We start from the raw sequence: 13691 nt of genomic DNA, 5'->3' as shown, positions 1-13691 counted from the left end.
TGGAATAACTTTGTGGAAAATGGAAGCAATTTCTTGAAATTTCACATAAATTTTAGAGAATTCTCGAAATTCGAATGATTTTTGGGAAATTTGAGTTTGATATTCTGATATTTGTAGAGAATTTTTGGAAAATTCGAGCAATTTCTTCAAATCTTCATGTGTTCGATCTTTTTGGAAATTCTTGGAAATCAATCAACTTTTAGGCAAATCGAAGTAGTTTCTGGAAATCTATATGCAAGTTTTAGATAATTCTCGAAAAATTTCTTCAAATAATGATAACGAGTCCGAATTTTTTTGAGAATTGTTGGAAATGGAATAACTTTGTGGAAAATGGAAGCAATTTCTTGAAATTTCACATAAATTTTAGAGAATTCTCGAAATTCGAATGATTTTTGGGAAATTTGAGTTTGATATTCTGATATTTGTAGAGAATTTTTGAAAAATTTGAGCAATTTCTTAAAATTTTTATGTTTTCGATCTTTTTAGAAAATTAATTTTTAGTTTATTCAAAAATTTAAATCAAGCCACCAGGAATAGTGTCCATTTATTTATGAAAGAATTATTTTTGGAAGGAATTTGAACTGTTTTTCCTCCCTCCCCGGGTGCCACAAGACCTTGACACGCCACTGTATGAATGTTATAACAATTTTACAAAAATCAAATAACATACAACGAAAAATTTTACATACTTAGAGACTTATTTCCTCATATGGGTACGCTACAACTCGTGACGATTTTTAATCTGTTGAGATAAGGATGCGCCAACTCGGAACGGGGATATTTCAGGTAAATGAAAAGGTAGTTCGAGTACATAATACAACTCATGACGGACTCATTAAGTGTATATAATACTCGTGATGGATTCATTAAATGTATTACCTGGAATTTAGTATCTAACACTACTTTGTAAAGTTGGAAAATCCAAAAATGAAACGTAGAATTTCTAAATCATTTAAACTGTACTTTAAAATTAGGTACGTACTGAACAATATACAAATTTAAAATTTGCAGAAGTCGTAATTTCTTCAATTTCATATAACATAATAATACACATTTGCAATTGGTTAAAATTCTACCCCTATTATTGCCACCACCCTTTGTCAAATGAAATTAATAAATTCGTTACTCCGTTTTTCATTCTTCAAATATATAACGTGTTGTGGGTGTTTGTGACAAGTTAAAATTGCATTAGTAGTAGATTTTATGCCAAATCATGGGGAAAAAAACAAAAAAATACAGAAATACAAATACCTGGGGACTTGGATTAATTCAAGAAATGACAGCACTGTAGAGATAAAAGTGAGATTTGAAATTGCTCGCAGTGGAAAAAAATGGAAAACTTCTTTCGATATTAAAACTTGAATAAAGAATTGAAAAATCTTTCTGTACGGAATGGGGAACCTTCGTCTGAAGATGACACTTTAAGACGAAGAATGGTTTGAGGGATGGTTAGGTTTGTTTTATTCATTAAAATCACGAGCTGCATAATTTTCCGTCACCAGTGGTCTAATCTTCATGACAACCGCGATCACGCACATTGTAACCAAAATTTTGTGGCGGGTATTGGTGCACTCCCCCATATAACTTGAAATTAAATTACTAGAATTATATTGAAAATGATGTTACACTGATTACTGTTAATGATGCGGTTCGATTTATAAATCACTTATTCTGTTCTACTTGTATTAGATAATAGTAGTATGTCTATCTATTATAATTTTTATAGTTTACCAATTAAAAAAACAGTTAGATAGTTATTAAATTTCTCTGCTCTTCACTAATTATTATTCATTGCAATCAGTAATAGACAATCATCTCTATGGAACCTGTTTCAAGTATATATTATAAAATTATTGGAATCATATCGAAGTTTAAGAGTTGAAAGATTTGGGGTATACTTAAAATGGAGGTTGAATTGTTAGGAAAATCTAAAAAAGTGTGTGTATAATTTCCAATCCTACTTACCTCTAAACCATCTTTACTTTCTATCTCCGAACAAATATGAACGACCTCCTTTACCGGAGAATCTGGCGGAGAATTTTCTCTACCATATTTGAGATTGAAATGGGATGGGGAACGTCGATGTTTTTTAGCAAACATCACCACTCCTGCGAAAAAAATTTTAGATCAAATTTTTGTGGTGTTTTTAGTGAAAAATTACATATTAAAACGAAATAGATTCATAGTTATGTAGTTTTCTAGAAAATGTATAATTCTAATGAAATCTTGATACATTAAAATGACACCTTGTACTTGTGATACTTTATTATAGTCTACTTTTATGAATGGAGAGTGATAAAATGATGAACGATTCGTAATTTTGACAGTTAAAACTTATTTTCTATTATTATAAAAGACAAATTAAAAGCCCAAAAACTTGCATTAGCTCAGGTTTGTTTCTTTGTTCGTTTTTTTTGTGTCATTTAGTCCTGAGAATTTCGGAAAATCGATATACCCATAAAGTCGTTTAAGCTTCTTATTTGACTTCCTAAAACTCCTCTCAAAACTCACATATAATTCGATGTCAGCAACTTTAAAAATCGAGGGTCAAAAGTGAAAAAAATCGATTTTGTGCAAATAACTCGTTTCCTATGGGTTTTACGCTATTTGTATTTATAATCAATATTGTAGAACATTAAATTATCTACAAATTTTGTTTTAAAACAATTTTTCATACGGTGAATCGTTTCTGAGATAAAGGGCGGTTAGAATCCCGTTTGAAATCAACTGGTAGTCCCGATCAAAATAATCTCTTATAAAGTTTATAAATTATTGCTAAATATATAATTATAAATAATTTTCATTTTTTATCAACAATCACATTGTATTTAAATATTTTTTGCTTAATTATTTATTTTTAATCAAGTATAAATTCATTTCATAGCTCTTAGCTGCCCGTGTAGTTTCAAAATCGTAGAGAGTAAAATTTTAGTCATATTATAATTCAAATCTTATTTATAGTAATTATTTTTAAGTAAATAAAAAATAATGGGAAAGAAATAAAAATGTAATTAATGTTTATTAAAAAATGTCATTCGATACATTTGTGATGGTTAAAATTAAAAAAAATAAATAAAAAATAATTACAAGGATAATGAGTTCTAATTTCAATTTTCTTCTTCTTCATCTTCGTCGTCTTCCCTCTGAACTGGACAGTTTTCTTCTTCAAATGCTGCTGCAAGTTCATCCAAATTATTATTTTTATCGGGACTACCAGTTGATTTCAAACGGGATTCTAACCGCGAGCGCGCTGCCCTTTATCTCAGAAACGATTCACCGTATGAAAAAATGTTTTAAAACAAAATTTGTAGAGAATTCAATGCTCTACAATATATATTATAAATACAAATAGCGTAAAACCCGTAGGAAACGAGTTATTTGCAAAAAATGTGCAAAACATCGATTTATTTGACTTTTGATCCCCGATTTTTCGAGTTGCTCACATCGAATTGTATGTGAGTTTTGAGAGGAGTTTTAGGATGTAAAATTAGCAAGTTTAAATGCTGGGTATTTCGATTTTCCTAGGTGAACTACCTTGAATGACTGGACTAATTAGATTGTCGAGAAAAAATTGCATGTTTCTGATAATAACTTTTTATTATTTTGTAAGGAAATTAAAAGGCATTAATTCTAAATAATTTTCAAAAATTTGCGACCCAAAATTTATAAACAGATATAATTTTTTTTATTATACAGGGTGATTTATTAAGAATGTCCAATGTCTGTAGATTCTAGACCTCAAAATATGATGATTCTGCTCAACATGCAACCTTATGCAAATATTGCTGGTTTCCAAGATACGGGGTATTCAAAGTTTTAATTTTGATTTTCGCAATACTTTTTACGTTATTTGGCATGAGGAATCATAATTTGCACTCTAATTTAACATCGCTAATAAAGGGCGCTAGTTACACTTATTTGTGTTAAGTAAATCAAAGTAAACTTTTTTGGGGCTAAACTTACAGCTAAAATAATAAAAAAATATTAAAAAGCGATAATTCTACAAAAAAAGTTACTTCTCTTTGATTTGTGTAACTCAATCGGTTATCGAGTTATTTGCTTCTAAAAAATTCAATAAATTTTTATTTTTTCATAAAAAAATTTTATTATTCCTTAAATATGTAACAATAACAAATTTGTAAACATAAATAAAAAACTTCAAAGCAAATGCTCAAAATGCCCACCATTTACTTCAATACACTTTGTGATCCGCTTTCGTAAAGATCTGTTAATATCAAATAATCCTTGCCTATTATTTTTAATTACATCCGCGGCTTCTTCTATTTTCCGTCGCAGTTATGGAAGAGAAGTAATTTTTTTTTGTAAACTAATGCCTTCGTTTGCGAACAAATTGAAAAATCCAAAGGATTTGAATCAGGGCCTCTTGGTGGCCAAACAAACTCACTTCCACGACCGATCCATCGATGCGGAAACTGTTCGTAAGTATTGACGAACTTGTAAAGAATAATGTGGCGGTGCTCCGTCGTGCAAAAACCACATATTTTGTCTTAAAGCGAGAGGTATATCCTCTAGTAATTCGTGTAAATGTTCTTGAAGAAAATCTAAATAAAGAAGTCCATTTAAATTGGTTGACAGTTCAAAATACCCACATATTACACCACACCAAATGTTAACCTTAAACTCGTGCTGAAAATGTGTTTCCCTCATAGCATAATATTTTTTTATTATTTTAGTTGTAAGCTTAGCCCAAAAAAAGTTTACTTTGATTTAATTAACGCAAACAAGTGTAACTAGCGCCCTCTATTAGCAATGTTAAATTAGAGTGCAAATTATGATTCCTCATAACAAAAAACGTAAATTGCCAATTGCGAAAATCAAAATTTAAACTTTAAACACCCCGTATCTCGGCAACTAGCAATATTTGCATAAGGCATGTTGAGCAGAATGTACAGAATATTTTGAGGTCTAGAATCTACAGTTCAGAGATTGGACATTCCTAATGAATCACCCTGTATTGTAATGAAATTTTTTATGGGACTAAAATAATTTTTTCAGACAAAAAGAACTTTCAAATGCTACTGCTAATGTTTCAATTTGGAAATTTAGGGATTCCAGTAAACACCTGATGACTGTCAAATTTAGAAATTTAGAAAAGTTGTCACACCAATTGGACATTGACGTGAATTTATTCCATTTAGCTGTTTCACACTGACTTATGACTTTAGCGAAATTTGAAATAATTTTTTTTTATTTTTATTACCAATTATTCAAAACATAAATTATTCAATAATCATATCTATTCTTGATTTAAACTTACATTGATTTTTTTTTGCAAAAACTTACCAGCTTCGTCTTTTCCGTTACCTATTTGAGGATGTAAATGAGGATTTGGTGAACTAGGGGTTGATGTTAAGACTAGAGTTTTTAGAGCAGCTACTTCGGCAGTCAAAACGTCGACTTTCATCTGACTTTCTTTGAGAGCTTTTTCCGCGGCAGCTTGTTTTTCGTTGGCTTCTCGAACCATCGTATGTGCTTCCTGAAACAAAAAAAAATATTAGTTACTCGTTGGTCAAATGTTTCAAGGATAACAACCCGAGATAATTGGATTTCTATTTATTAATTTAAGTTTATTCATGTCTAAACTATTTTTCTATCAGGTGCTTGCATACATTCTTGTTCTACGTGCTATTACAACAAATTTTTAGTTTTATTTTGTTTCACCGGTTCTGGTCGGTAATTACTGTTTACTCAAACAGTCTTAAGGCCGGGGCACACCTATCATATCTACGATTATATAGTCGGACCGCCTCCGCGGCGACGAGGAGAGTTCTGAAGATGAGAACTTCGTTACCTTTTTCGAATGAAATCCTGCAAGATACATGCCACCATTAATAAATTAAGTTGCTGATAATTATAACCATTTTGAGTAAAGAACCTTGATTCCGGATTTGCAAGAGTGGCGAATGTATCGAGCCGAACCCTGAAGCTTTCCCGCGCCGATCCGTTCGTTGGGACAAGTGTGTACAGGCGTTTAGTCTCATTTCAGTACTCGATAGTTTCTTTTTTGTAAAGAATAGTCACACAAATATGTTTTAGGTCTCTATGGGATGCCGTTTACGCGACACATACATGCAAATAAAGTTAATGCCATGACCTAACTTAAACTACAAAAGTTATGGGTGTATAAGCGATTTTGACAAGAAATAACAAATTTTCAAAGTGAAATTTTTGAGAAACTTATTTTCCCACAATTCAGCTGCATAAAAAATGGGCAAGGGTCAACTGACTCCCATTCGGACTCCTAGTGTTAAAGAAGAAGAGAAAAATGGACATTGGACCATATTATTGATGCTGATTTGGATTTGTAAGAACTAGCTCTACTTATATTGGTGAATTTTTATATTAAATTCATTTTTTAAGAACGTAAAGTTGTTTGGAAATGAAAGTTTAAGCCCTTATGCCTATATAAACAGTATGACACAAATTTTTTTACACCATATGTGAAAAATGGAACATTTTTGAAAAAATTTTTATCTTTAGCTGTTATGAGAAGGTTAATTATGTGAAAAAATAAGTGTACACTCGGTATATTCATTATATTTATTTCATAACAGAAGTCTAGGGTTACGAATGCTTGATCATTTTATTAATAAAATTGGACTATGATAATCGATTAAATTAAAAAAAATGGTGTCATCCGGTATAATTTGTTTCTGCGATTGAAAAACCTCCGTTACCAAAAAAAAATATTCAAACAATGGACAACTATTTAAATCGACCTAGTACATTTCCAGCACTGATCTTGAATGAAAGGAAATATAGAAATTATACCTTTATCTTTGGATTTTCAATGCTATTGACATTTTCATTTAACTATAACTAAAATTTTGTTATTTATATAAGGTCAAAGGTTGCAACCAATAAAATCATCGTTTCTTATTTTATTAGGCTTAAACGCAATATATCAATAATGAATCTGAAGGTCTGTCGGCGAACTAAATTAAATACAGATGTACAGTCAATTGGGGTGACTTTGACGCTCGGGGTATCTTTGCCCATTGGCACCACTGAGTTTTTAGCGGTTTAGGAATTTCTTATCATTCCAAACAGCTGTTTTCTCTAAAAATGGTTGATCCAAGTTACCTAGAGACCCCTAATGTACTTAAATCAACCTTCCCAGATTTACCACTGAGTTTTTAGCGGTCAAGGAATTTCTTATCATTCCAAACAGCTGTTTTCTCTAAGAATGGTTGATCCAAGTTACCTAGAGGCGCCTAATGTACTTAAATCAACCTTCCCAGATTTACCACTGAGTTTTTAGCGGTCTAGGAATTTCTTATCATTCCAAACAGCTGTTTTCTCTAAGAATGGTTGATCCAAGTTACCTAGAGGCGCCTAATGTACTTAAATCAACCTTCCCAGATTTACCACTGAGTTTTTAGCGGTCTAGGAATTTCTTATCATTCCAAACAGCTGTTTTCTCTAAGAATGGTTGATCCAAGTTACCTAGAGACGCCTAATGTACTTAAAGCAACCTTCCCAGATTTACCACTGAGTTTTTAGCGGTCTAGGAATTTCTTATCATTCCAAAAAGCTGTTTTCTCTAAAAATGGTTGATCCAAGTTACCTAGAGACGCCTAATGTACTTAAATCAACCTTCCCAGATTTACCACTGAGTTTTTAGCGGTCTAGGAATTTCTTATCATTCCAAACAGCTGTTTTCTCTAAAATTGGTTGATCCAAGTTACCCAGAGGCGCCTAATATACTTAAATCGACCTTCCCAGATTTACCACTGAGTTTTTAGCGGTCTGGGAATTTCTTATCATTCCAAACAGCTGTTTACTCTAAAAATGGTTGATCCAAGTTACCTAGAGACGCCTAATGTACTTAAAGCAACCTTCCCAGATTTACCACTGAGTTTTTAGCGGTCTAGGAATTTCTTATCATTCCAAAAAGCTGTTTTCTCTAAAAATGGTTGATCCAAGTTACCTAGAGCCGCCTAAAGTACTTAAATCAACCTTCCCAGATTTACCACTGAGTTTTTAGCGGTCTAGGAATTTCTTATCATTCCAAAAAGCTGTTTTCTCTAAGAATGGTTGATCCAAGTTACCTAGAGGCGCCTAATGTACTTAAATCAACCTTCCCAGATTTACCACTGAGTTTTTAGCGGTCTAGGAATTTCTTATCATTCCAAAAAGCTGTTTTCTCTAAAAATGGTTGATCCAAGTTACCTAGAGACGCCTAATGTACTTAAAGCAACCTTCCCAGATTTACCACTGAGTTTTTAGCGGTCTAGGAATTTCTTATCATTCCAAACAGCTGTTTTCTCTAAGAATGGTTGATCCAAGTTACCTAGAGGCGCCTAATGTACTTAAATCAACCTTCCCAGATTTACCACTGAGTTTTTAGCGGTCTAGGAATTTCTTATCATTCCAAACAGCTGTTTTCTCTAAGAATGGTTGATCCAAGTTACCTAGAGGCGCCTAATGTACTTAAATCAACCTTCCCAGATTTACCACTGAGTTTTTAGCGGTCTAGGAATTTCTTATCATTCCAAAAAGCTGTTTTCTCTAAAAATGGTTGATCCAAGTTACCTAGAGACGCCTAATGTACTTAAAGCAATCTTCCCAGATTTACCACTGAGTTTTTAGCGGTCTAGGAATTTCTTATCATTCCAAACAGCTGTTTACTCTAAAAATGGTTGATCCAAGTTACCTAGAGACGCCTAATGTACTTAAAGCAATCTTCCCAGATTTACCACTGAGTTTTTAGCGGTCTAGGAATTTCTTATCATTCCAAACAGCTGTTTTCTCTAAAATTGGTTGATCCAAGTTACCTAGAGACGCCTAATGTACTTAAAGCAACCTTCCCAGATTTACCACTGAGTTTTTAGCGGTCTAGGAATTTCTTATCATTCCAAACAGCTGTTTTCTCTAAAATTGGTTGATCCAAGTTACCTAGAGACGCCTAATGTACTTAAAGCAACCTTCCCAGATTTACCACTGAGTTTTTAGCGGTCTAGGAATTTCTTATCATTCCAAACAGCTGTTTTCTCTAAAATTGGTTGATCCAAGTTACCTAGAGACGCCTAATGTACTTAAAGCAACCTTCCCAGATTTACCACTGAGTTTTTAGCGGTCTAGGAATTTCTTATCATTCCAAACAGCTGTTTTCTCTAAAATTGGTTGATCCAAGTTACCTAGAGACGCCTAATGTACTTAAATCAACCTTCCCAGATTTACCACTGAGTTTTTAGCGGTCTAGGAATTTCTTATCATTCCAAACAGCTGTTTTCTCTAAAATTGGTTGATCCAAGTTACCTAGAGACGCCTAATGTACTTAAAGCAACCTTCCCAGATTTACCACTGAGTTTTTAGCGGTCTAGGAATTTCTTATCATTCCAAACAGCTGTTTTCTCTAAGAATGGTTGATCCAAGTTACCTAGAGGCGCCTAATGTACTTAAATCAACCTTTCCAGATTTACCACTAAGTTTTTAGCGGTCTAGGAATTTCTTATCATTCCAAAAAGCTGTTTTCTCTAAAAATGGTTGATCCAAGTTACCTAGAGACGCCTAATGTACTTAAAGCAACCTTCCCAGATTTACCACTGAGTTTTTAGCGGTCTAGGAATTTCTTATCATTCCAAAAAGCTGTTTTCTCTAAAAATGGTTGATCCAAGTTACCTAGAGCCGCCTAAAGTACTTAAATCAACCTTCCCAGATTTACCACTGAGTTTTTAGCGGTCTAGGAATTTCTTATCATTCCAAAAAGCTGTTTTCTCTAAAAATGGTTGATCCAAGTTACCTAGAGACGCCTAATGTACTTAAAGCAACCTTCCCAGATTTACCACTGAGTTTTTAGCGGTCTAGGAATTTCTTATCATTCCAAACAGCTGTTTTCTCTAAGAATGGTTGATCCAAGTTACCTAGAGGCGCCTAATGTACTTAAATCAACCTTCCCAGATTTACCACTGAGTTTTTAGCGGTCTAGGAATTTCTTATCATTCCAAAAAGCTGTTTTCTCTAAAAATGGTTGATCCAAGTTACCTAGAGACGCCTAATGTACTTAAAGCAACCTTCCCAGATTTACCACTGAGTTTTTAGCGGTCTAGGAATTTCTTATCATTCCAAAAAGCTGTTTTCTCTAAAAATGGTTGATCCAAGTTACCTAGAGACGCCTAATGTACTTAAAGCAACCTTCCCAGATTTACCACTGAGTTTTTAGCGGTCTAGGAATTTCTTATCATTCCAAAAAGCTGTTTTCTCTAAAAATGGTTGATCCAAGTTACCTAGAGACGCCTAATGTACTTAAAGCAACCTTCCCAGATTTACCACTGAGTTTTTGGCGGTCTAGGAATTTCTTATCATTCCAAACAGCTGTTTACTCTGAAAATGGTTGATCCAAGTTACCCACAGGCACCTAATGTACTTAAAGCAATCTTCCCAGATTTACCACTGAGTTTTTAGCGGTCTAGGAATTTCTTATCATTCCAAACAGCTGTTTACTCTGAAAATGGTTGATCCAAGTTACCCAGAGGCACCTAATGTACTTAAAGCAATCTTCCCAGATTTACCACTGAGTTTTTAGCGGTCTAGGAATTTCTTATCATTCCAAACAGCTGTTTACTCTGAAAACGGTTGATCCAAGTTACCCAGAGGCACCTAATGTACTTAAAGCAATCTTCCCAGATTTACCACTGAGTTTTTGGCGGTCTAGAAATTTCTTATCATTCCAAACAGCTGTTTACTCTAAAAATGGTTGATCCAAGTTACCTAGAGACGCCTAATGTGCTTAAAGCAATCTTCCCAGATTTACCACTGGCACCACTGAGTTTTTGGCGGTCTAGGAATTTCTTATCATTCCAAACAGCTGTTTACTCTGAAAATGGTTGATCCAAGTTACCCAGAGGCACCTAATGTACTTAAAGCAATCTTCCCAGATTTACCACTGAGTTTTTAGCGGTCTAGGAATTTCTTATCATTCCAAACAGCTGTTTACTCTGAAAACGGTTGATCCAAGTTACCCAGAGGCACCTAATGTACTTAAAGCAATCTTCCCAGATTTACCACTGAGTTTTTGGCGGTCTAGAAATTTCTTATCATTCCAAACAGCTGTTTACTCTAAAAATGGTTGATCCAAGTTACCTAGAGACGCCTAATGTGCTTAAAGCAATCTTCCCAGATTTACCACTGGCACCACTGAGTTTTTGGCGGTCTAGGAATTTCTTATCATTCCAAACAGCTGTTTACTCTGAAAATGGTTGATCCAAGTTACCCAGAGGCACCTAATGTACTTAAAGCAATCTTCCCAGATTTACCACTGAGTTTTTAGCGGTCTAGGAATTTCTTATCATTCCAAACAGCTGTTTACTCTGAAAACGGTTGATCCAAGTTACCCAGAGGCACCTAATGTACTTAAAGCAATCTTCCCAGATTTACCACTGAGTTTTTGGCGGTCTAGAAATTTCTTATCATTCCAAACAGCTGTTTACTCTAAAAATGGTTGATCCAAGTTACCTAGAGACGCCTAATGTGCTTAAAGCAATCTTCCCAGATTTACCACTGGCACCACTGAGTTTTTGGCGGTCTAGGAATTTCTTATCATTCCAAACAGCTGTTTACTCTGAAAATGGTTGATCCAAGTTACCCAGAGGCACCTAATGTACTTAAAGCAATCTTCCCAGATTTACCACTGAGTTTTTAGCGGTCTAGGAATTTCTTATCATTCCAAACAGCTGTTTACTCTGAAAACGGTTGATCCAAGTTACCCAGAGGCACCTAATGTACTTAAAGCAATCTTCCCAGATTTACCACTGAGTTTTTGGCGGTCTAGAAATTTCTTATCATTCCAAACAGCTGTTTACTCTAAAAATGGTTGATCCAAGTTACCTAGAGACGCCTAATGTGCTTAAAGCAATCTTCCCAGATTTACCACTGGCACCACTGAGTTTTTGGCGGTCTAGGAATTTCTTATCATTCCAAACAGCTGTTTACTCTGAAAATGGTTGATCCAAGTTACCCAGAGGCGCCTAATGTACTTAAAGCAATCTTCCCAGATTTACCACTGGCACCACTGAGTTTTTGGCGGTCTAGGAATTTCTTGTCATTCCAAACAGCTGTTCTTGTTTTTGTTGAATTCGTTTAATTGAAATTAAAAATTCTTGTGGGTAAAATCACCTCGCACTTCACTAGAAAACCAGGATTCCTTTGCCTACCTAGTTTTCCTGTTTAATCTCTATTAAATTACAATTTTTGAATATTGGAATGCTAATTTTACCTACGAAAATTATTAGTCTTATTATAACCATTCTATCTACATTAAAAATTGAACAAAATGTTTGACAACATCAAGCACTTCTGAAGCTCAGAAAAGAAAGCGTGATATTGGAAGGAAATGTACTAGTGAAGACGAGGACGAATATTCTGTGCATGACTCTGGTCTTTCCTCGATACAACATGGGACGAACCATGAAGAAAAAGACTGTAGACTATCTGTATATTAAATGGCAAAAATACTTTTCGTATTGATGGGGACATAGAAATTTTATTCTTGCGAACATCTGACAAGGGAAAACATTCAGATTCACTGGAATTTTAGATGAACCGAGCATTAAACGCACAGACATTGTTCTCAAAGCAGATACTCCACAGCAAGCAGAGAAGTTTTCCATTTTTTCCAAATATTTTTTGAGTTTCTTTTAATTTTTTTGATGTGTGTATTAAAGTGTTTATTTTGCCATCCTTTATTTTCGTCAGGTATTGTTAGAATGTGATCTAAATGAGTTTATTGAAGAATTAAGTCTTTAATTTTGTATTCTCTTCAATCCTGGTCCTTCCAACATGTTAAGTGTGAATTAATCCCACGGAGAATATGAACCAATAAATATAGGTCGCCCTGTGACTGTTTCAACTCAACAACAACGGAAACAGTGACCAAAATCAACCAAATTGTGCGTAGAGATAGTCGAATGAGCATCTGGACTATTGCCGAGGCTCTAAATGCCAATAAAGGAACAGTTGGAAAAATTTTACACATGACAAAAGTCTGTGGGAAGTTGACTCCTGACCAAAAGCTCTTGCGTCAATAAGTCTGCTCAGGTTTCCATGAAAGGTTAGAAAAAGATCTGCTTTGAAAGGGATTCGATTTGAGTCGATGGAAGCGGTAAAGCAAAAAACGGCAGAGATCCTAAAGGCACTCACCAAAGAAGACTTCCAGCACTGCTTCGATCAATGGAAAAAACGTATGGATATTCAAGGGGAACATTCGAATGTATAATAAATTTTTATAATAAAATCTTTTTTCGTAACCAATCTTGTGGACTGTCGATGTTAATTGACAATTTTTCAATCCATACATTTTCTACTAATTTGATCTAATCGTAGTGATTAGTAATTAATTTTTGATTTTTTGCTTCTCTAACAAAATATTAAATCAGTACATTTTCTTAGTCATTAACAAGTATGTGAATTTTAATGTTACTGATCATTAAGTAGACAAAATTTCAGTCTAAAATACTCCATTACGAATTCTTCTAGTGAAGCTGGCAAGGACAAATTATCTTGGAAGGAAAATCGAGATCAAAGATTTCGTTATACAAATAGATACAAACAAATAGGAAAAATTATTAAAGGCGTGTTAATACGACGATTTTTCAACTTGCACTGTTTCTCTGTAATTCAAAGTATTGTTTTATGTAATAACACAGTGAGTTAACACACAAAAACTTGTC

General features: G+C 33.9%; 1 protein-coding gene across 1 annotated transcript in view; it reads right to left on the bottom strand.

The window, feature by feature from the left end:
• Positions 1-13691, bottom strand: part of LOC130441167 (guanine nucleotide exchange factor for Rab-3A-like) — a 78754-nt gene that overhangs the window by 10082 nt on the left and 54981 nt on the right. The window contains exons 4-5 of the mRNA XM_056774729.1: positions 5305-5497; positions 1966-2108 (exon numbers count right to left, since the gene is read on the bottom strand). Coding sequence (XP_056630707.1) covers positions 1966-2108; positions 5305-5497 — 336 coding nt within the window. The remainder of the gene's footprint in view (positions 1-1965; positions 2109-5304; positions 5498-13691) is intronic.

This window comes from Diorhabda sublineata, chromosome 3 (assembly GCF_026230105.1).
Source record: "Diorhabda sublineata isolate icDioSubl1.1 chromosome 3, icDioSubl1.1, whole genome shotgun sequence".
NCBI lineage: Eukaryota > Metazoa > Arthropoda > Insecta > Coleoptera > Chrysomelidae > Diorhabda > Diorhabda sublineata.
The sequence above is the reverse complement of the archived record's forward strand: the minus strand, read 5'-3'. Positions and strand labels throughout refer to the sequence as shown.